Source organism: Cottoperca gobio, chromosome 23 (assembly GCF_900634415.1).
Source record: "Cottoperca gobio chromosome 23, fCotGob3.1, whole genome shotgun sequence".
NCBI lineage: Eukaryota > Metazoa > Chordata > Actinopteri > Perciformes > Bovichtidae > Cottoperca > Cottoperca gobio.
This window is the reverse complement of record NC_041377.1, coordinates 8,407,501-8,430,000: the sequence shown is the minus strand read 5'-3', so window position 1 is coordinate 8,430,000 and position 22,500 is coordinate 8,407,501. Positions and strand designations below refer to the sequence as shown.

The following is a 22,500-nucleotide window of genomic DNA, read 5'->3' as shown; positions in this document are numbered from 1 at the left end:
CTCTGCTGCTGTCTGTCTGCTGTCTGTCTGTCTGTCTGTCTCTCTGCTGCTGTCTGTCTCTCTGCTGCTGTCTGTCTGCTGTCTGTCTGTCTGTCTGTCTGCTGTCTGTCTGCTGTGTATCAGATGTGATAACAGTCAGTTCTTCACTGCTTGTTCAGCTCACATCTGGTTCATCACAGTGAGGCTGTACATCAGCTGTTCATGTGTTGTGATGCTTCCTGTCTGTGATTGGTCAGTCGTACCACTTGTTCCTCACACACCTGACAGGCTGAGCTGCTCATATTTATACTTGATATGTTATTGATCTAGTATTTGTCCTTCCTGTCGGTCTCTGATCACATGCCTCAAACTCAACTTCTCATTTTCATTTCCTCCACATTGTACGATTGTTATTCACGAGACGCAGCTCTGACCTTTGGAGAGCGTTCTCCTTAGAGACACACACGTGCCCTCTTCATCCAGCAGCTCCCTGCCGTCCAACAGCAGGAAATAAAGAAGATGTTTTTTAGCATCACTTTCTGTAGAGAAGCTAAAGTGAGTTAAACAAGTGAGAGAGCTTTAAATCCCCCGCGGCTGCATGTGTATCAGGGTTAGTTGAATATTCATCGAGGCAGAAGATTTCACAGAAGGGTTTTGTTTTCCGAGCACACACACTTCATGTGTTCACGAGTTCAGCGACACATGGCAGCACATGTATCTGCTGCTGGACACAGATCTCACTGAGCTCAACAGCTGATGCACACAGGCTCCCCCCCTGCAGGGAAACATCTGTTTGGTTTGTTCATGTTGTGTGTCGGTCCTCTTTACACTGATAGATATTGTGATGTAATAATCTGTATTAATATTCTGTATACAGGCTCAGATTATACACGTTGAACACATTAAAGATGGCAGCTGCTGGTTCTGAATGCTTTACATTATCACTGCTAATACTCAGCATCTCTCACCTTAAAGCCCCCCCCCCCCCACACTGATAATGATGCTGACATGTATTACACACACATATACTCTGTTGTTGTACTCTGACCATCAGCAGGAGGAGAGAGAGAGAGAGAGAGAGAGAGTGTGTGTGTGTGTGTGGGTGTGTGTGTGTGTGTGTGTGTGTGTGTGTGTGTGTGAGAGACTCCGTGTCCTCATACAGCACGTCATGGAGCAGAACACAAAGCTGTGAGTGAATGTGCAGCTTGTACGAGAATCAGGAGAGACACACACACACACACACACACACACACACACACACACACACACACACACACACACACACACACAAACACACTGTGACTTCATCTATCCTCGACTGTCACTGAGTGAAAACTACTACCATGTGTGTGTGTGTGGATAATAACTTCCTGTGCTTCTCTCTGCTGTAGTTGTGTGTGCGGAGCCGCTGGTTCGAGGCCTGAGGAAACTCCCCGAGGACGTCGACTGGTCGTACTCAGGTGTGTGAACTGTTTGCTGTGTTTAGATGTTATGATGAGTGTTTGTCACATGGACACAGATATTTACAGGAGGGGGGGGGGGTATAAGTGGTGTTAGCATTCTAATATTTAAATCATCTTGCAGGTAACTAGTGACCAACAGATCCAAGACTTGAGATGCATATTATTCAGAAAAGATTTGACATCAATAATAAAACCTAATCATATTAAAATAAGAGAATACAGCACACGAGCAAACACACGGGAGCTGTACGTTCCTCTGCTTCTCTCCTCAAACAGACTGAAGGAATGATCTGAACCTACAGAACATATGCTCTCTGCACGAAGCCCCCGCTGCGCTCAGCTGGGCTCCAACAGAAACAAAGAGTGGACACAGACGGACAGGAGGGGGGAGATTAGCTGATAGTAGTTGGGGGGGGGGGGTGATCAGACACAGGTCATCAGTGGACTGAACGCAGAGCTATTAATCTTATTAACCTTTACCCCACATGCACCAGAGCCAAACCATCAGTCTCTTAAAGACAGGACTGCTCCCACCAGCTGAACTACATTCCTTCAGGGTTCTTCACACTTTGCACACTCTGCACACTTTGCACACAGCGTATATCATGTTTTAAATCAGTTCCAGGTTCTGTTGATGCGACTGGTTTCCTCTCATTTGTCAGAGCAGCATCAGAAGATGCACATGTTTTCTTTCCCTCTGTCAAATCTTTACGGTCCGTCCCCCCACACACTCTGCTGACGGTGACGGGTCATGAATGATGAAAAGGCTCTGCAATAGAAATGAAGTGGAGATGCCCTTTCTCTCTCCTCTGTGTATGTGTGTGTGTGTGTGTGTGTGTGTGTGTGTGTGTGTGTGTGTGTGTGTGTGTGTGTGTGTGTGTGTGTGTGTGTGTGTGTGTGTGTGTGTGTGTATGTGTGTGCTCTGTTTCTTGCTCTGTGCACTGAGTCGTGAGTAAAAGCATTAACATGTGAAAGAAACTTCCCTGTGAGGCTCTGTGCACAGCTCTTTAGTTGGGTCAGAAGTGGGGGGGGGACTCTAAGTTTATATTTCCAAGTAACTAAAACACGATTACATCACCACGCTTACCCAAATGGTCACTTCTGTGTTTGTCGTCCACGCTGGGCTGACGAATAACACTATATTACATTACATATTACATTACATACATACATACTACATTATATACAACATAACATTATATACAACATAACATTATATACAACATAACATTATACACAACATAACATGATATACATTATATACAACATAACAACATTATATACATTATATACAACATAACAACATTATATACATTATATACAACATACCAACATTATATACATTATATACAGCATATACAACATAACAACATTATATACAACATTATATACATTATATACAACATAACAACATTATATACATTATATACAACATAACTACATAATATACAACATTATATACATTATATACAACATAACAACATTATATACAACATAACTACATAATATACATTATATACATCATTATATACAACATCACAACATTATATACATTATATACAACATAACAACATTATATAAAACATAACAACATTATATACAACATAACTACATAATATACATTATATACATCATTATATACATTATATACAACATAACAACATTATATACAACATAACTACATAATATACATTATATACATCATTATATACATTATATACAACATAACAACATTATATACATTATATACAACATTATATATATTATATACAACATAACAACATCATATACAAAATTATATACATTATATACAACATAACAACATTATATACATTATATACAACATTATATATATTATATACAACATAACAACATCATATACAAAATTATATACATTATATACAACATAACAACATTATATACATTATATACAACATTATATATATTATATACAACATAACAACATCATATACAAAATTATATACATTATATACAACATAACAACATTATATACATTATATACAACATTATATACATTATATACAACATAACAACATTATATACAATATAACAACATTATATACATTATATATAACATAACAACATTATATACAACATTATATACAACATAACAACATTATATACACATAACAACATTATATACAACATAATATACATTATATATAACATAACAACATAATATACATTATATACAACATAACAACATTATATACAACATTATATACAACATAACAACATTATATACAACATAACAACATTATATACAATATAACAACATTATATACAATATAACAACATTATATACATTATATACAACATAACAACATTATATACATTATATACAATATAACAACATCATATACAACATAACAACATTATATACAACATAATATACATTATATATAACATAACAACATAATATACATTATATACAACATAACAACATTATATACAATATAACAACATTATATACATTATATACAACATAACAACATTATATACAATATAACAACATTATATACAATATAACAACATTATATACATTATATACAATATAACAACATTATATACATTATATACAACATAACAACATTATATACAACATAACTACATAGTATACATTATATACAACATAACTACATAATATACATTATATACAACATAACTATATAATATACATTATATACAACATAACTACATAGTATACATTATATACAACATAACTACATAGTATACATTATATACAACGTAACTACATTATATACATTATATACAACATAACTACATAATATACATTATATACAACATAACAACATCATATACAACATAACAACATTATATACATTATATACAACATTATATATATTATACACAACATAACAACATTATATACATTATATACAACATAACAACATTATATACAACATTATATACAACATAACAACATTATATACAACATAACAACATTATATACAATATAACAACATTATATACAATATAACAACATTATATACATTATATACAACATAACAACATTATATACATTATATACAACATAACTACATAATATACATTATATACAACATAACTATATAATATACATTATATACAACATAACTACATAGTATACATTATATACAACGTAACTACATTATATACAACATAACTACATAATATACATTATATACAACATAACAACATCATATACAACATAACAACATTATATACATTATATACAACATTATATATATTATACACAACATAACAACATTATATACATTATATACAACATTATATATATTATACACAACATAACAACATTATATACATTATATACAACATAACTACATAATATACATTATATACAACATAACTACATAGTATACATTATATACAACATAACTACATAGTATACATTATATACAACATAACTACATAATATACATTATATACAACATAACTACATAATATACATTATATACAACATAACTACATAGTATACATTATATACAACATAACGACATAGTATACATTATATACAACATAACTACATAGTATACATCATATACAACATAACTACATAGTATACATCATATACAACATAACTACATAGTATACATCATATACAACATAACTACATAGTATACATTATATACAACATAACTACATAATATACATTATATACAACATAACGACATAGTATACATTATATACAACATAACTACATAGTATACATCATATACAACATAACTACATAGTATACATCATATACAACATAACTACATAGTATACATTATATACAACATAACTACATAATATACATTATATACAACATAACTACATAGTATACATTATATACAACATAACTACATTATATACAACATAACAACATTATATACATTTTATAAAACGGACATGTCAAATCAAGCAATCTGATTGGTTCTTAGCCGTGGTATAATGAGCGTATATCACGGGTAGAATTGTAGTTACTTTTCACAACAAGTCAGTATCCCTCCGCGTCTGAGAAAAAACTACAACCGTTACAGCTGTTAAATTACGTCCGTTAAGAAACAAACTTACAAAGCTTTACTATGAAAATAAGAACTGAGTTCCATTCGTTCGGTTGCTTTTATTATAAATAATATCAGCGTGAAATGACAATAATCAAACACGTACTATACAGGCTGAAACACAGACGTGTTTACAGTTCAATCTGGTTCCGGGTTCCGGTCGCGCATGCGCCAATACAAGGGGCCGTCCATTTATTATAGTACAATGTTCTCTACTCTGGAGGAGTGGATCGATCAGTGGCTATCTCCAGAGAAAAAAGCCCCTAAAAGACGCCATGCAGAGCTACGTGAAGAGCAGGTAGACCAAATGGAAAAAAAAACGAAACAAACAGAACACCGCGCTAGCTGTTAGCGCGCTAGCTGTTAGCACTATGTTTTGTGAAGAATGCAACGGAGAGACTATTTTATTTTGAACATCATTATTTAATAATAAAAACTATTTAAATTGGAGTGTGTGTTTTTCCTTCATATTGCCACACTTGGTAACCGTTTTATAAAAGCAATAGCTCACTTCAGACCGTGATATATGCTCATTATATCACAGTTAAGAGGGTTGTACCACGCCCCTTAACTGTGATATAATGAGCATATACCACGGCCTGTCGTGAGCTATTGCTTAAATATACAACATAACAACATTATATACAACATCTCTCTCCCTCATCTCTCCTCTCTCCTCTCTCCTCTCTTCTCCCTCCTCTCTCCTCTCTCCTATCCTCTCTTCTCCCTCCTCTCTCTTATCCTCTCCTCTCTCCTCTCTCCTCTCTCCTCTCTCCTCTTTTCTCCCTCCTCTCTCCTCTCTCTCCTCTCTCTCCTTTCTCCTCCTCCCCTCGTCTCTCCTCCTCTGCACATGCATGTGTTCACCACCCACCATGTTCTGCTCTCTTAGTCACCAAATACTTCAGGCTTCTCTTCTGCTCCAGTTGTTGCTCTGCCCAGTGTGAGGCTGCTGCTGGAGCCTTGTGAGAGTGTGAGGTAGTGATGCAGAGGTGTGTGTGTGTGTGTGTGTGTGTGTGTGTGTGTGTGTGTGTGTGTGTGTGTCTTCACCAGTTTCTGGGTTAATGTGTTCAGTGGCTCTATTTTCTGCACTTGGGCGACCCGACACGGCCACGAGAGGAAACTGTGCATCCAGAAATCACAGTGAGCTTCAGGCTCATGTTTACCTGCTCAGTCTCACCTGTCTGCAGGACATACACAAGTGGGCTGTGAGCCACACACACAGGAGCAAGCTCATTGGCTAAGGGAAACCTCAGTAGGAGGAGCCAAAGGAGCACGTCTAGACGGAGCCGCCACAGATCTTATGAAGACTGGATAATCTGACAGCGCAGATACACTCGCTATGTGTGTGTGTGTGTGTGTGTGTGTGTGTGTGTGTGTGTGTGTGTGTGTGTGTGTGTGCCCGTGAATGCATTCATAGACATTGATTCTCCTCTCTCCTCTCTCCTCGCCTCTCTCCTCCTCTCTCCTCTCCTCACTCTTCTCTCCTCTCCTCTCTCCTCAATCTCCTCTCCTCTCTCCTCTCTCCTCTCTCCTCTCTCCTCACTCTCCTCTCTCCTCTCCTCTCTCCTCTCTCCTCTCTCCCCTCTCCTCTCCTGTGTGTGTGTGTGTGTGTATACATGTGGGTGTTTGTGTCTTTAAATGAAGTTGAGCTTCAGGCGATTTTTTAATCCTTTCTCCACCTGTCAGCTACTTATGTCAAGAAGTGTGTGTGTGTATGTGTGTGTGTTGTGATGCTGACGGATATGGTCGGTGACACATTGCCAACCCTCTGCACACACACACACACACACACACACACACACACACACACACACACACACACACACACACACACACACACACACACACACACACACACACACACACACACACACACACACACTGCTTGACATAAGTAGCTGACAGGTGGAATGTAAAGCTAATAGCTGTTAAGTCATGTGAGACCAGTTACAGTTAAACCATCTGCTCTGACCTCATTAGACACTTTGTCTTTACTGTACACTGTGAAACACACACACACACACACACACACACACACACACACACACACACACACACACACACACACACACACACACACACGTAACAAACGTCTTATCTGTACAGATAATTTATTTCCATCTTAATTTAAATGTGGCCGTGAGGTGACTTCTAAAAGCTGGGATTTTAATGCTGATCTGCATTATTGATCTGCAAATATCAAACCTTCATTATGCAGAGTAGTAAATCCTAATCTTTATATCTGCTACAATCTGTATTCCGATGTTCTCCGTTGTGGTTTTATGATTTTTTTGCATGTGGAAAGCGGATGAATGTATGCACAGGAAATGAACACATTCACCCACGCAAAGACGGCGAGCTGTTTATGCTCGCACACAAATATATGCTGCAGTTCAGTGTGTGTGCACACACAGGTAATTTGAACATGTGGACATATTTTACACACACACACATCTTGTGAGTATATCTACATGCAGATAGTGTGACATGCAGTCATGAATACATTCACTCACACACACACACTGCATGTCCTTACATTTAAACACCAGTTGTAGTTTCAGACATGCACTCATAAATAAACGATGTACAACCGGTTTGAAGCAGAGCTGGTGATGTTTAGCTTGCATGCAACAGGAATGTGTTGCACAGACAGAAGAACTCGGATTGGGTTTCTAGTGTTTATGTGTTGCATGTTTATTTTCAAATTTTGCTTGTGCTCATGCTATTCACATACTTTTACATTATTCATGTGGAAAGCACAGCCTTACACACACACACACACACACACACACACACACACACACAACACACAACACACACACACACACACACACACACACACACACACACACACACACACACACACACACACACACACACAGTGCTAGGAAAGAGTGTGACCCAAGGCTTACCGTCATGTTTCACCTACAGTTGACCATCTGCCCTTGTTAGAGCGGAGCTCATCTCTAAATGTATTAAAGGTGAATTAAAGGTGTATTAAAGGTGTGTTAAAGGTGAATTAAATGTGTATTAAAGGTGTATTAAAGGTGAATTAAAGGTGAATTAAAGGTGTATTAAAGGTGTATTAAAGGTGAATTAAATGTATATTAAAGGTGTATTAAAGGTGTGTTAAAGGTGAATTAAATGTGTATTAAAGGTGTATTAAAGGTGAATTAAAGGTGTATTCAAGGTGTCAGGTGAAAAATGTTGGCGTCCATAAATCATGACTGCATTGCCATTTTGAGACTCTTAATAATTGGGTGGTTCTCTGACTTCTCAGAGTTCTGCATTGGGAGGCATGAAGGCTGTTCTTCCAGCCAGTTTCAGATGAGCAGTCTCTGAACATGTTTGTCTGCCTCTCTCATGCAGGTGCCCTGAACCAGCGCAGCTGGGGTAAGAAGTACCCGTCCTGTAACAGCGCCAGGCAGTCTCCTGTGGACATCGACGAGACCTTTACCCAGGTCCGGCTGCAGTACCAGAACCTACAGCTGGAAGGCTGGGACGCACTAACGGCAGAGTCCAGCACCGTCCACAACAACGGGAAGACCGGTACGTTGATGGTTCTGCACAGCCTGGGTTCTTAGTTGAGATATTAATCAAAACCTTTTCCAAACTTAACTTTTTTACATGTCCAGTTGAAGCTGTGGAAGCCATGTTTGCAGAGTCACCCTGCAGTACCCAACACACGCTACTCCTATATGGAGAGAAAACATCTAAGATTGTTCTGTTTCCTTTCAATCCCAGACATATTAAAGCAGCAACCAGCGGAGGAAGACAGTTTACAGATTCATTGGTGCTTTAAAACACATCTTAATCCCCACACGTCATGTCATCATGTCGTCACATTAACACATCATGTCATCATAACGTCATGTCATCATGTCGTCATATCGTCATTTCATCACATTAACACATGTTGTCATGACATCATAACATCATGTCATCATGTCGTCATATCGTCACATTACAGTTTTTTACAATTTCTAAAACACTAAACCCCATTCTCTGAACCAAATCATCAGTTGCCTAAACCCATTTGTCGTATCAACCACTCTTTTAGCAAAACCTTAAACAAGTTCAAGTAGTTAGACACTATTTGCAAAACTCTAAACACATTCTCCTTTACTTTAAAACACAATTCCCACTGTGATGCACATGTGTTGCAAAATGCCAAACACAGGCAGCAAAAGTTGAACACAACTACAACACAGTTGTCATCGTTTAAATACAACGACTCAAAATTGTACACACTTGTTTCTAATGATGTGATCAACCGATTTAACACACTATATAAGCAAGTTCAGAGTGCACATGTGAATACTGACAATGGATAAAAACATTTTGAGAGGCAGAGGAGGAGGAAGAGTACAAGTAAGAGGTGATGGGCCAAGAGGAAGATATCAAGGTCGAGGAAGAACCAGAACCATCATTTCAAGTGCAATCCGGGCAACGGTCACAGACCATGTTCTTGTTCATGGCTTAACAATGAGGGAAGCAGGACAAAGAGTGCAATCAAATTTGAGTAGGTTCTCTGTGGCCACCATCGTAAGAGCATTCAGAGAAGAAAACAGGTACAGTTAGAGATTGTTTGAATTTGATTCTATGGAAAGGGCCCATGAATACATTTTTGTAGATAAAGCAGGGTTCAATCTGATGAAGAGGAGAAGGAGAGGCAGGAACATAATTGGCCAACGGGCCATTGTGGAAGTCCCTGGCCAGCGTGGTGGCAATGTCACCCTTTGTGCGGCCATAAGTAATTGGGGAGATTCTCCACCATCAAGCAACCCTGGGGCCTTACAACATCGAGCATCTTCTCACATATCTGGTGGTCTTCAGGATTTTCTGATTGATCGTGAGCATCAGGTTCCTCATCAGGCTGGGCATCCTATTTATGTTGTAGTTTGGGACAATGTCAGCTTTCACCGTGCAGTCCGCATACGTGAATGGTTCAACATCAACCAGCGCTTCATAAATGTTTGCCTTCCACCATACAGCCCATTGCTCAACCCAATAGATGAGTTATTTTCTGCGTGGCGCTGGAGGGTCTGTGACCGGAACCCCTACACCAGGGTAAACCTCCTACAGGCAATGGCATTTCCCCCGTTGCTTAGCAAGAGAACACACTGCGTGTGATGTAGATGAAGTCCTCTGGCCGGTCCCAGCACAAAGGTGTGATGCTGCTGAGGCAGAATTAATCGTACGTTGACGTTTTTTGCAGTTAGTGTAATGTGCTTTTCATTTACGTATGAAGTTTTCTTTGTTATTTGTATAAGTTGGGATAATTGTACTTTTGTTTAGTTTTACAAAAATGTCGTCATGTCATCACATTAACACATCATGTCAACATGTCATGCCGTCATGTCATCACATTAACTCATCATGCCATGTCATCATGTCATCATGTCACGGTTTTGTGAATGTAGCTTGAGTTTTGTGTTTAAAGTTTTGAGAAAATGGGTGAAGGTTTCAAGAAATGTGTTTTAGCAATCGTATAAAACTGTAACACGTCATGTCATCATGTCATCATGTCATCACAGTAACACATCATGTCATCATAACGTCATGTCATCATGTCGTCATGTCATCACATTAACACATCTTGTCGTCATGTCATCACATTAACTCATCATGCCGTTATGTCATGTCATCATGTCATCATGTCATCACATTAACACATCATGTTGTCATGTCATGTCGTCATGTCATGTCAACATGTCATCACATTAACACATCATGTCGTCATGTCATGTCATCATGTCGTCATGTCATCATGTCATCACATTAACACATCATGCTGTCATGTCATGTTGTCATGTCATCATGTCGTCATGGCGTCATGGCGATATGTCATCACATTAACACATCATGTCATCATGTCATGTCGTCATGTCATCATGACGTCACGTCATCACATTAACACATCATGTCATGTCAAAAGTCTAATTCTTCTGTGAAACTTTATACTTTCCTGCTTCGTGTGTGTTAGTGTCCATCAGCGTGGAAGGGGAGTTCTTTGTGAGCGGAGGCGGGCTGAGCTCCAGGTTCCGTGTTGCAACGATCTCCTTCCACTGGGGGCGCTGCAATGCAACATCAGACGGGTCTGAACACAGCCTGAACGGGATGAAGTATCCTCTGGAGGTACAGAAACACTCTCCATCAACGCGTGTCTCTGCTCTGTATTCGTTTACTCATCTTCTGCTCCGTTCAGATGCAGATCTACTGCTTTGATCCAGAGGACTTCCAGAGTCTGGATGAAGCTGTGAGAGAGGGAGGCCGGGTCGCTGTGCTGGCTGTGCTCTTCCAGGTAGCTGCACCTGTCAGTCCGTCTGCTGCTCCAGTAACAAACAGTGTTTACACTGCAGGTCAGGGTGGAGTCTGGCTTCATGCAGATGAGTTTCTGTTTTCAACAATTAATTCTGTGTGCAACTGATGACATGAAAGTAAAGTGTTTATATAGTCCTTCCATCCATCCATCATCTACCACTTATCCGAGTCGGGTCGCGGGGGCAGCACCTCCAGTAAAGAACCCCAAACTTCACTTCTCGGGGCCACATCCGCCAGCTCCGACTGGGGGATCCAGACGAGTGAGGCCAGTGAGGAGATATAATCTCTCCACCGAGTCCTGGCTCTTCCTCGGGGTCTCTTCCCAGCTGGACGTGCCTGGAACACCTCGCTAGGGAGGCGCCCAGGTGGCATCCTTACTAGATGCCCCAACCACCTCAACTGGCTCCTTTCAACCCAAAGGAGCAGCGGCTCTACTCCGAGTCTCTCCCGGACTGGCTGAGCTTCTCACCCTATCTCTAAGGGAGACGCCACCCGTCTGAGAAAACCCATTTTGGCGGCTTGTACCCGCGATCTCGTTCTTTCTGTCATGACCCAGCCTTCATGACAGGTGATACACCTATGATGATAGGTGAGGGTCGGAACGAAGATCGACTGGTAGATCGAGAGCTTTGCCTTCTGGCTCAGTTCTCTTTTCGTCACAAATTGCAATACCGTCCCCGCTGCTCCGATTCTCCGGCCAATCTCTCGCTCCATCGTCGCCTCACTCGCCAACAAGACCCCGAGGTACTTGAACTCCTTCACTTGGGGTAAGGGCTCATTCCCTACCCGGAGTAGGCAATCCACCAGTTTCCTGTTGAGAGCCATGACCTCAGATTTTGAGGTGCTGATCCTCATCCCAACCGCTTCACACTCCAGTGACTGCTGAAGGTCACAGACCGATGACGCCATCAGGACCACATCATCTGCAAAGAGCAGCGATGAGATCCTCAGGCCACCGAAATGCAACCCTCCACGACTACGCCTCGGCATCCTGTTCATGAAAATCACAAACAGGATTGGTGATAAATCAAAGCGCAGCCCTGGCGGAGGCCAACATTCACTGGGAACGAGTCCGACTTACTGCCGAGTATCCGGACACAACTCTCGCTTTGGCCGTACAGGGATTGGATGGCCCTCAGAAGTGACCCCCTCACCCCATACTCCCGCAGCACCTCCCACAGTATCACCTGGGGGACCCGGTCATACGCCTTCTCCAGATCCACAAAACACATGTAGACCAGATGGGCGTACTCCCTGGCCCCCTCCAGGATCCTTGTGAGAGTGAAGAGTTGGTCCGTTGTTCCACGACCAGGACGGAATCCGCATTGTTCCTCTTCAATCAGAGGTTCGACTATCGGCTGAACCCACCTTTCCAGCACCTTGGAGTAGACTTTACCAGGGAGGCCTGAGAATTTATTTATATAGTCTTTATATTTAAAGTTATATTATCACACAAAGGCAAAGCTAAGGCAAAGGAGAACTTTTATTAATGATAAACCTTTTATTATAAAGTTTCTAGTATTTCTAATTCTCAGCAACTACGAGAATAAAAAGTTCCATTTATACAAAGAATACAAATATTACTGTTACATAAGTAAAGTCAGTCGGTTCAGTCTGTCGGTGTGTAATTCTTCAGCACATTACACTTTAATACTTTGTGCAGGATTACTGTCCATCAGGAAACGTCACTTTTTGATTTTATCCTGTTAAAGCTTCATATGTTAATCCTGTTCCACAGACCAGCTTGGAAGACAACGAGAGCTTCAGTCCAGTCATCGAGGCCGTCGACATGGTCAGCAAGTTTGGTAGGTGACAGAACATAAACACATCATAATATAATATAACGTGTGCTCTGCACAGACTGCAGCTGGCTGCAGGTTGAGCCACGATACAAACACATTTAAGTCAGAATTAGATTTGATGTCATTTTACAGACAGAGCGAATGATCATCAACATTATGCTTTTCTCTGCGAATATCAAACTATAAAAGCTCACTGATGGCTTTTAATGATATTATAATGCATGTTGTGGACCTTTAAAAGGCTCGGCCTCAGGTGGGCTCACCGTTTGGGGCAAAAGCTTTGTTTCTGTTGTGACGTTTTGTTGCTGATGGGACTTGTTTTACCAGGTAAGAGCGGCTCGATGGAAGTGTTTACGCTGCGCTCGCTGCTGCCCAACAACACAGATAAATATTACATCTACAACGGCTCGCTCACTGCCCCCCCCTGCTCCGAGGCAGTCGAGTGGATCGTCTTTAAACACCCTGTGGTCATATCAGAAACACAGGTCAGTCACATACACACACACACACACACACACACACACACACACACACACACACACACACACACACACACACACATGTTTGTCTTCAGTCTCTGCTGCTCTCAACGGTCTTTGACATGTGTGCACAAACAGTGAAGTGATGCAATGTGACAGTTTACTTACAGAAAGTCTTTTTGTGGCCGTGTGTCGAACACACACTGTAACGTTACTGCAGCTTGAGTTCAGGATGACGACGTTTACGCTCCTCTGAGGGACGGAGACTTAGAAAGAAATCATCCGTGTAATAATCATCCATTATGGAGCAGAATAATGGAGAGGGAATGAGGTCATGAAAGTGGCTGTGTGTGTATTCTGTCTGCATCTTTGTGTGTGTTTGCATGATTGAAACGGGGGATGCATGGCATGACCCAAAAATAGAGCAGCGCTGAGTCTGCCACAACACAAGCCTCCTAAACTCTCGCTGCATCTCTCTTGTCTTTACCGCTCTGTCCCCAGCTGGAGGTGTTCTGTGACGTGATGACCGTGGAGCAGGCTGGATATGTGATTCTGACAGACTACCTGCAGAACAACTTCAGGGAGCAGCAGCAGTTCATGGGTCAGGTGTTCGCCTCGTACACCGGCGTGGAGGACGTGCTCACACCCAGTGCGTCATCACTTATTATCTCTTCATCCCCTTCACTTACCTCACTTTCATCTGACAGCCGTAGTTACAAACCACATTTTAGATTCAAGTAATTATATACAAAATAATTACTTTTATCTCCACAGACTACCAACTGTTGTGCATCAATATGAATTTTACATTATTAATGTGTAATATTAATTATTAAAGTTATTAATTAACTACACTTTCCTCCGAGGTCAGTCAGGACGCTTCATGAAGCGGCTCCAGTAAAGCTGTTTCCAGGGAGCTCGAGTTCTGTGTCTCTGCTGCTCTTTTTGAAATTGAAATAAAGTATTCAGAAAATACTCTTTTTGCATTTAACATATTCATGCCTGAACCTCCCTCCCTCCTGAGCTGGGCCTCCAAACGGATTCTTATTTCTTGCATTTTCAATATGATTTACATCAAGATACCGAAGCAACAATAATTTTTCAGTGAGACACTTTCTGTGCTGTCCACCTGTAAATCTCTTGGTATTGCACTCAATACCTGCATCCTCACACATCCATATTAAAGTGTTTCCTCCGTCTGCCTCCTCCAGCCTGCAGCTCGGAGCCCGAGAACGTTCAGGCTGATGCTCAGAACGACACAACTATCGTGGTGATGTGGGAGCGTCCCCGCGTGGTCTACGACACAACCATCGACTGGTACACCGTCACCTACCAGAGGCTGCAGGGCAGGGACCAGACCAAGCAGGAGTACAGGACGGATGGGGATCAGGACGTGGTACCAAACACACACAAACAGCACACGTACACGGGTTCTTGTGGATCCTTAAAAGTCCTCAAAGGCGTCAAACTCAATAATCTAAAATTAAAGACGTAATTCGTCTGTTTTCTAATTGTTACAGGATTTACAGAAAGCCTGTCGCACTAATGTCACACACATCAGGAGAGCAGAACCAACATGTTTGACCGTCAATAGAGATCCAGTCTTATGGTGTTTATTGGAAGTGAAGGACATTTCACTGCAGAGATGTTGAATCTGAAAGATTGGGGAGTCTCTTATTATGATTGTTTTTAAAAAGACATCTAATACATTTGCATTTTGGAGGAAAACAAACACAAGATTAGTTCACAGGATTACAAACTGCTGAATAACCAACACAAGCACCGTGGTGGAGTAACCCCACCTGCTGCCCCTCAGAGCATGAAGCTAATCATCCCCAGAACAGACGGAGCTCCGTCATGTCGAGTGCTGCCTCTTCAAGTCGGAGGAGTTTGGATGCAAATTTTATCAAATCTACTGAAAAAGATAAAACAGACCAGACTCAAACGTCCTCAGGATCTTTATATTTATATTCTGAGGTGATGAAGTGTGAACAGTTGAAACTCTGTGACTCGACAGGCGGCCATCATCCCCAGCCTGCAGGCCAACAGCAGCTACGTTGTGCAGGTGCTCGCTGTCTGCACCAACGGACTCCGAGGACGATGGAGTGACCAGATCATAGTGGACATGCCGTTAGAAGACCCCGGTACACACACACACACACACACACACACACACACACACACACACACACACACACACACACACACACACACACACACACACAAACACACACACACACACACACACTTTCATTCACAACAATGTCAGTAAGTGAGTCTTTATTCCTCTCCTCTCTCTAGAAAGGGATTCAGATCCGGACGGCATCACAAAAGACCCAGAAGGCAGCAGGGAGGTAGGCCTGACCCCGCGCTGCACGCTCATTTAGAGGTCGACTTCTCCGTTTCAGTGCGTCGAGGGAACCTCATTATTATGCAAATGGTTGTAATTATGTCAGAAGAGGATCATGGAGCGAGCAGTACAAAAGGGGATACAGGATGTTCCAGCATGTTTAGGAGAGATTAAAAACAGCCTGTGCTCCTCCGCTCCGCATTAATGGTAAATACTTTATTATCAGCTCATGTTAATGTGGAGAAGTAAACGGCTGCACCACCCTGTGTGGAGCCTTACAAGTGTAACGTCACCAGATGTTTTAAGTAATGAGCAACACCTGTGCACAGGTTTGAAACATGTGTTTACTCCACTGCTGCCTTGAAACAGAGTCATTGAAGTGAAGGAGCAGGATGAGGTGTAACGCATCAGGTGTAACGCATCAGGTGTAACGCATCAGGTGTAACGCATCAGGTGTAACGCATCAGGTGTAACGCATCAGGTGTAAAGTGTCATGTGACGGCTCCACACAGCAGCTCCTGTTCTTGTGTTCAGGTCTCATCTAAAGCCAAAGAGACCCAGGTGGAGGACCACAGCCCTGTGGAGGAGGTCCCGCTGGAGCAGACCAGAGTTTACCAGAACCTCCCGGTGCAGGTCAGCACCCGTCCAGCCCCAAAGACCCCCTCCGAGTCTACCCCCCCGCACAAAACTCACCCCAAGCAGCATGTGAAGAAGAAACCGGTCCGGACTAGGTCTGAACCCGACGATATGGATCAGAACTGGATTTACGAGGATAGCGATCCGACACGCGGGCCGCTCAACAGTGCAGGTTTTGACGGCAACGGTGCGATATGGGTAACCGAGGTAACCGAGCAGCCGGGCTTCCTGTTTCCTGTTGCTCGGAAAACCACGCTGCCACCGGTCCGCCGACAGATCACAGAAGAGGCCTCGCTCTCGGGACCGCATCAGGTAGAAACCGGATCAACAAACACACGAAACAGAAATGAAAAGCAGACTAGTGTTGAAGTTCAACCAAAGACTTGTCTCATGTTCTTCATCTGTTTCTCTTGGACTTGCAGTCCGGGGAGCACGGCCCACCGGACCACGCTGAAGGTGGTGTCTCTTCTCCGCAGCCGGACCTCTACCGCCCTCCTGTGGAGGACATCACAGATATCTTCTATGAAGACACAGTCAACAGCTCTGCTGTGTTGCCAGGTCGGAGTTTAGTGTTGGAGCAGAACGTTCTTCCACTCACATGTTTACATTGAGTGGTTTTATAGCTTCATTTAAATTGAAATATTTCCTGTTTCAGATTCTATAAATGTTTGAATGATTCTAACTAAAGTTAGTCTCTTTCACTTGACTCTGATGTCTGCAGTATTATTCAGGAAATGTTTAGTCGACATCATACAATTTTTTTTTTACGTGAAGATCTTAAAATCTTAAAAGTACTCAAATAGTTTTTCTTTATTTAAGACTTTTATTTAAGTATTCTGGTCTTCATGCAGACTCCTCATGATGTGCTTTCTGTCCCACAGGGAACACAGTGGACAAAGTCTCCCTGCCGTCCTCTGAAGACAGAGATGCCCCTCGCCCAGAAACCCTCCCCTCGGTGTCCTCCGCCCCCTCGCCCCTCTGGATCACGGCGCGGGTGGCGACCCCCAGCAACACACTGGCTGAGTCGGTCTACAAATCCTTCACCACGTCCCCCCTCCTCAGGGTGCTGGTGCACACCACCCAGCCCATGTTTAACGGTGAGATGAAACACTGAATGTAAATAAATAAATGTGCTTGTGGTGGGCAGACAGGTGGACTCTGCGGGGAGGTGGGTGTGGGGGGTGCTGGTAGTGATGCTGGTGGTGTTGAGCTGCTGTTGATGATGATAAGATTGATAATCTGTGGCTCCCTCACCCTCGGCTCAGGGGTTAGCGTCTCCTCTTCTGGCCCTGCATCTCTTTCTGTGGCTCACGGCGCCCTCTGCTGGTTGTTCTTCATGGTGAATGTGCTTCACCAGTACCTCTTGTGTCCGGTGTGGGCGTGATGATGAGCTTTCACCTCGACTCTTTACTTCTTTCTGTCTCAGCTGTCACTGTATCTGGGAAGTTCAGCTCTTACCTTTTCCTCCATCTTTACTGACATGACAGACACATTTTGAAAGGACACGTTTCACTGCTGGTGCCCTGGAGACTTTTACTTTTACTACAGGCTGAAGGATGTGGACTCCATCGATGACTCTGTTTTAACAAACGCTCCGAACGCTTCCAGTGATGATCGTCGAGTCCTGGGTTAGGGTCCTGCACTCTCTGACGGAGATGTGTTCACACCTCAGTCACTGAAGCCTGCAGCAGGTTCAGTCCTCCATCAGGAGAGATCCTTCACCACACTGAGGAGCGCCCTCACATCTGCACCGCTTCACCTCGTCTGCACGATTATCACTTGAGGACCATCAGCAGATCAACACTCAGAATGCTGTAACAGACGATGGAGAGGAGCAGAGGGATTTGGATCCAGCTCTGGACTTTATATCCATCAGGAGTTTCATGTCACTTCAGTCAAAACAGACATTTCTACTGTTTCAAATCCAGTTATCAGCGACAAGGTGTGAGGTGGAGGGACAAAGAGCTGCAGGTATTACGCTGGAGAGTGAAGCAGATGCTGATACAGATGGAGCAGGTAGAGGTTGAAACGGGGCGGAGGATGCGCTAAGTGGGGAGGAAGAAGACGACGTGGGGAATCAGAGGGAGGGAAGTGGATGGAGGAGCAGCTGGTGGTGTGTTGGAGGACAAACATAGTGATGCTGATGGTGTGCAGCACAGACGATGTGCAGTGAAGTTCTAGGCTGGCCTGAGGATGTGAGTGGTTCTGGAGAGGGAGGAGGACAGACGAGCGATGATAGAGAAAGTATCACAGCTGCAGGTGGGGGGGGGGGAGGAGATGTCTGTCAGTGAAGATGAAGCAGAGCTCCCACTGTTAGACAGCAGTGAGGACACCAGTGGTGGGGGGGGGGGGGGCCATGGAGAGTGAAGCTTGTGCAGCTGTAAGTGCAGACACTTTGCAGCTCTTCTCAAGTAAAGACGGGTTTTTGTTTGATGATGCAGAAGTCCGCTGTGGGCGACTTGTCCCTCTGCTGACAGGAGGCAACAAGGAGGGAGGGTGAATGTTACTCAATGCTACTACACAGGACTACTGCCTCTATCCCAGACATCAACACTTTGCATAAACAGCAGGCCGCTGTTTTCAGCTCCCTGCACACGTTAAAGGCAGTTAGTGAGCGACAGAAGAGATTCCCCTGTTCGCTGTCCTGGCTCCAAAATGGTGGAGCGAGCTGCTCATGATATCCGGTCAGCAGGAAGTCTTCACCCACCTGTTTAAACTGTGTCACACTAACTTTGTTGCCTCATCTGAAGCTGTTCTGCACGTAAATGGTTGTTTGACCCTAAAGTTCCTGCAGGATTCTTAATGTTCTGAGTTAAATAATGAAAGTTCAGTATCTGCTGCATTTGTGATTAAGGAACTGTTTGCTAACATGTTGGTTATATATCAACTTAATGCTAAGTGTTGTTCACACCGTGTTGTGCTGCCCCTTGGTGGCCAACAACACAATCAATGCCGCAGGTTAAAGTGTGACTTTCATAAACTAAACTGTCATCACAACTTAGATTTAGTTATAGTCATAGATTCAACTGCAGTAAATATGTTAAACTCATCTCTTGTTTTCTCCCTTCTGAAAAGAACAACTGTCTTTATTATAAATATATGTTGTTTTATATTTAGAACTCTTATAAATACATAACAGTGTCAAATGCCCAGTTGTCATGGAATTCCTGACATATAAACTTCCTTTCTATGCTGATCTCTGCTGTGTGACTCTCCCCCTACGTCTCCCCCCTTTGTCTCCCCACCTCAGAGGGCAGCAACAGCAGCCATGAGTCTCGGGTGGGGCTGGTGGGAGGCGTGGAGCGGGAGAAGAGGACCGTCATCCCTCTGGCTGTCGTCTCCACTCTCACCATCCTCTGCCTGCTGGTCTTGGTGGGCATACTCGTCTACTGGAGGTACACACACACACACACACACACACACACACACACACACACACACACACACACACACACACACACACACACACAATATCTGCCTGTGTCTGTGTACTTCACTCTGATGTTTTTGTGTCACAGAAACTGTTTCCAGGCGGCTCATTTCTACCCAGATGACAGTGCGTCACCCAAAGTTATATCAGCTCCATCTACTCCCCTGCTGCTGGCCACAGGTATCACACACATACACATACACACACACACACACACACACACACACACACACACACACACACACACACACACACACACATACACACACACACACTGTGTTCTAAGCCTCAGGTAAAGCTTCCTCTCTGCTTGCAGACGGTCACGAGCCGCTGACAGTGAAGCAGTTTGTGAAGCACGTGATGGAGCTGCACAGCAGCAGCACTTTCTCCAAGGAGTTCCAGGTGTGTGGATGTTTATATTCAAAGTATTTGAGTTTATCTAAATATCTGAACAGACGAGATATTTAGAGGAAAGGTAGCAGACAGATGCATTGTGGGAGAGTTCTAATAAAGAGGTCATACAGCTCCTTAATTTGCCTCCATCCCTCTGTTAACATCATTCAGCTCCGTCCAGATGTATAACTTCAACAGGAGCCGTGTTTTGTACTAACGTAGTTCTACTCGGAGTCCAAACTCAAAACATCTAACTGAAGACCAAAGTAAGCGGAGGTGATGATCTGGTTACAGCTTCAGAAGCCTGAGATCTGCACAGCGTGTTAGACGAGTGTTGCGGCCTCCATGACTCTTCAGCTCGTTCTGAATGAGCGTAATGGAGATGCTGCAGTAAAAGCTTTATTAGCAACATGAACAAAAACATCCAACACACGTGGGCTTTGGTTCCAAATTTGGAAAAATAAAAAGCAGTAAAAGAAAGTGAATAAATGAGCTGTGTGTCGTGTTCCTGCTGCTTCATGCATAGAAACATCAATGAGTGTATCGTGTGTCGTTGTGTTAATGTTCTGAAGGTGCGACTACAGATTGATGGAAGTTACTGTAATAAACTGCGTATCGTAGAAGAGTCTGTGTGTGAGTGTCAACATCAGGAACATCTGCATGACATCCGTCACCTGCTGGTGCGTGTGTGTGTGTGTGTGTGTGTGTGTGTGTGTGTGTGTGTGTGTGTGTGTGTGAGGCTGAACTGCAGCAGGTGTTTACATCACCATTATAGCACCACCTCTCTGTGTGTATCTGAACCCCATACTCCTGTACCTGCACTGACTCCCTGTCTGTCTGCCTGTCTGCCTGTCTGTCTGTTTGTCTGTCTGTCTGTCTGTCTGTCTGTCATCTTGTCCCACTCTCCCTTCTCCGCCTCCGTCCCATCGTCGTGCTTTCTTCACCTCACCACCCTCCATTAGATTGTCAAAGAATCCTACGAGGTAAGACCCCCCCCCCCCACTTCTTCCTTTATATATACACTTTTTCCAGTATTCCAGTAGTCTGTATTCAGATGTAATATTGTGTTTTATATATATGTGTATATATACACACACACATATATATATATATACATATATAGTTATGAAGGATTGTCTCAGGCTGAGCTTTGTATTAGAAGTTGAGTTATAGACATTTCAAACCGACATGGAGACTCAGACCCTATAATGGGCATTTTACTCTCTTTTCTTTATCTTATTTATAATAATGAAATGAAAATCCATGCAGCTGCTTGCTGTCCCACATCTGTATATGAAGTACAGTAGATCCTGCAGGGATCATGAGAAGCTTTATTCTCTCACAGAATCCTGGTGACAGAAACTGTCCGCTGTTTGTCTTCACTGACTGATACTAAACAGACCCGTAGAATATAAAAGAGGAACTAACACGAACAGATGTTCACTCCAGTAGTCATTGAGATAATTAGCATGTTAGGCTAAGTCTTCTCCGTGTTTTATCTTTGAGTCTTGCTTGTGTTTGTATCGTCTGCAGGAGGTGCAGGCGTGCACGGT

At 42.6% G+C, this 22,500-nt stretch overlaps 1 protein-coding gene across 2 annotated transcripts in view; it reads left to right on the top strand.

The window, feature by feature from the left end:
• Window positions 1-22,500, top strand: part of LOC115028573 (receptor-type tyrosine-protein phosphatase zeta-like) — a 42,839-nt gene that overhangs the window by 13,030 nt on the left and 7,309 nt on the right. Inside the window, exons 2-19 of one of the 2 annotated variants that reach the window (XM_029462442.1) lie at window positions 1,371-1,439; window positions 8,903-9,082; window positions 11,520-11,671; window positions 11,742-11,837; window positions 13,596-13,662; window positions 13,987-14,144; window positions 14,640-14,787; window positions 15,350-15,534; window positions 16,156-16,282; window positions 16,440-16,492; window positions 17,023-17,436; window positions 17,547-17,682; window positions 18,006-18,221; window positions 20,375-20,519; window positions 20,643-20,734; window positions 20,871-20,956; window positions 21,910-21,930; window positions 22,481-22,500. The exon at window positions 22,481-22,500 is cut by the window's right edge and continues 77 nt beyond it. In XM_029462442.1, the coding sequence (XP_029318302.1) occupies window positions 1,371-1,439; window positions 8,903-9,082; window positions 11,520-11,671; window positions 11,742-11,837; window positions 13,596-13,662; window positions 13,987-14,144; window positions 14,640-14,787; window positions 15,350-15,534; window positions 16,156-16,282; window positions 16,440-16,492; window positions 17,023-17,436; window positions 17,547-17,682; window positions 18,006-18,221; window positions 20,375-20,519; window positions 20,643-20,734; window positions 20,871-20,956; window positions 21,910-21,930; window positions 22,481-22,500 (2,365 nt within the window). The remainder of the gene's footprint in view (window positions 1-1,370; window positions 1,440-8,902; window positions 9,083-11,519; window positions 11,672-11,741; window positions 11,838-13,595; window positions 13,663-13,986; window positions 14,145-14,639; window positions 14,788-15,349; window positions 15,535-16,155; window positions 16,283-16,439; window positions 16,493-17,022; window positions 17,437-17,546; window positions 17,683-18,005; window positions 18,222-20,374; window positions 20,520-20,642; window positions 20,735-20,870; window positions 20,957-21,909; window positions 21,931-22,480) is intronic. The other variant, XM_029462443.1, reaches the window with a different exon arrangement.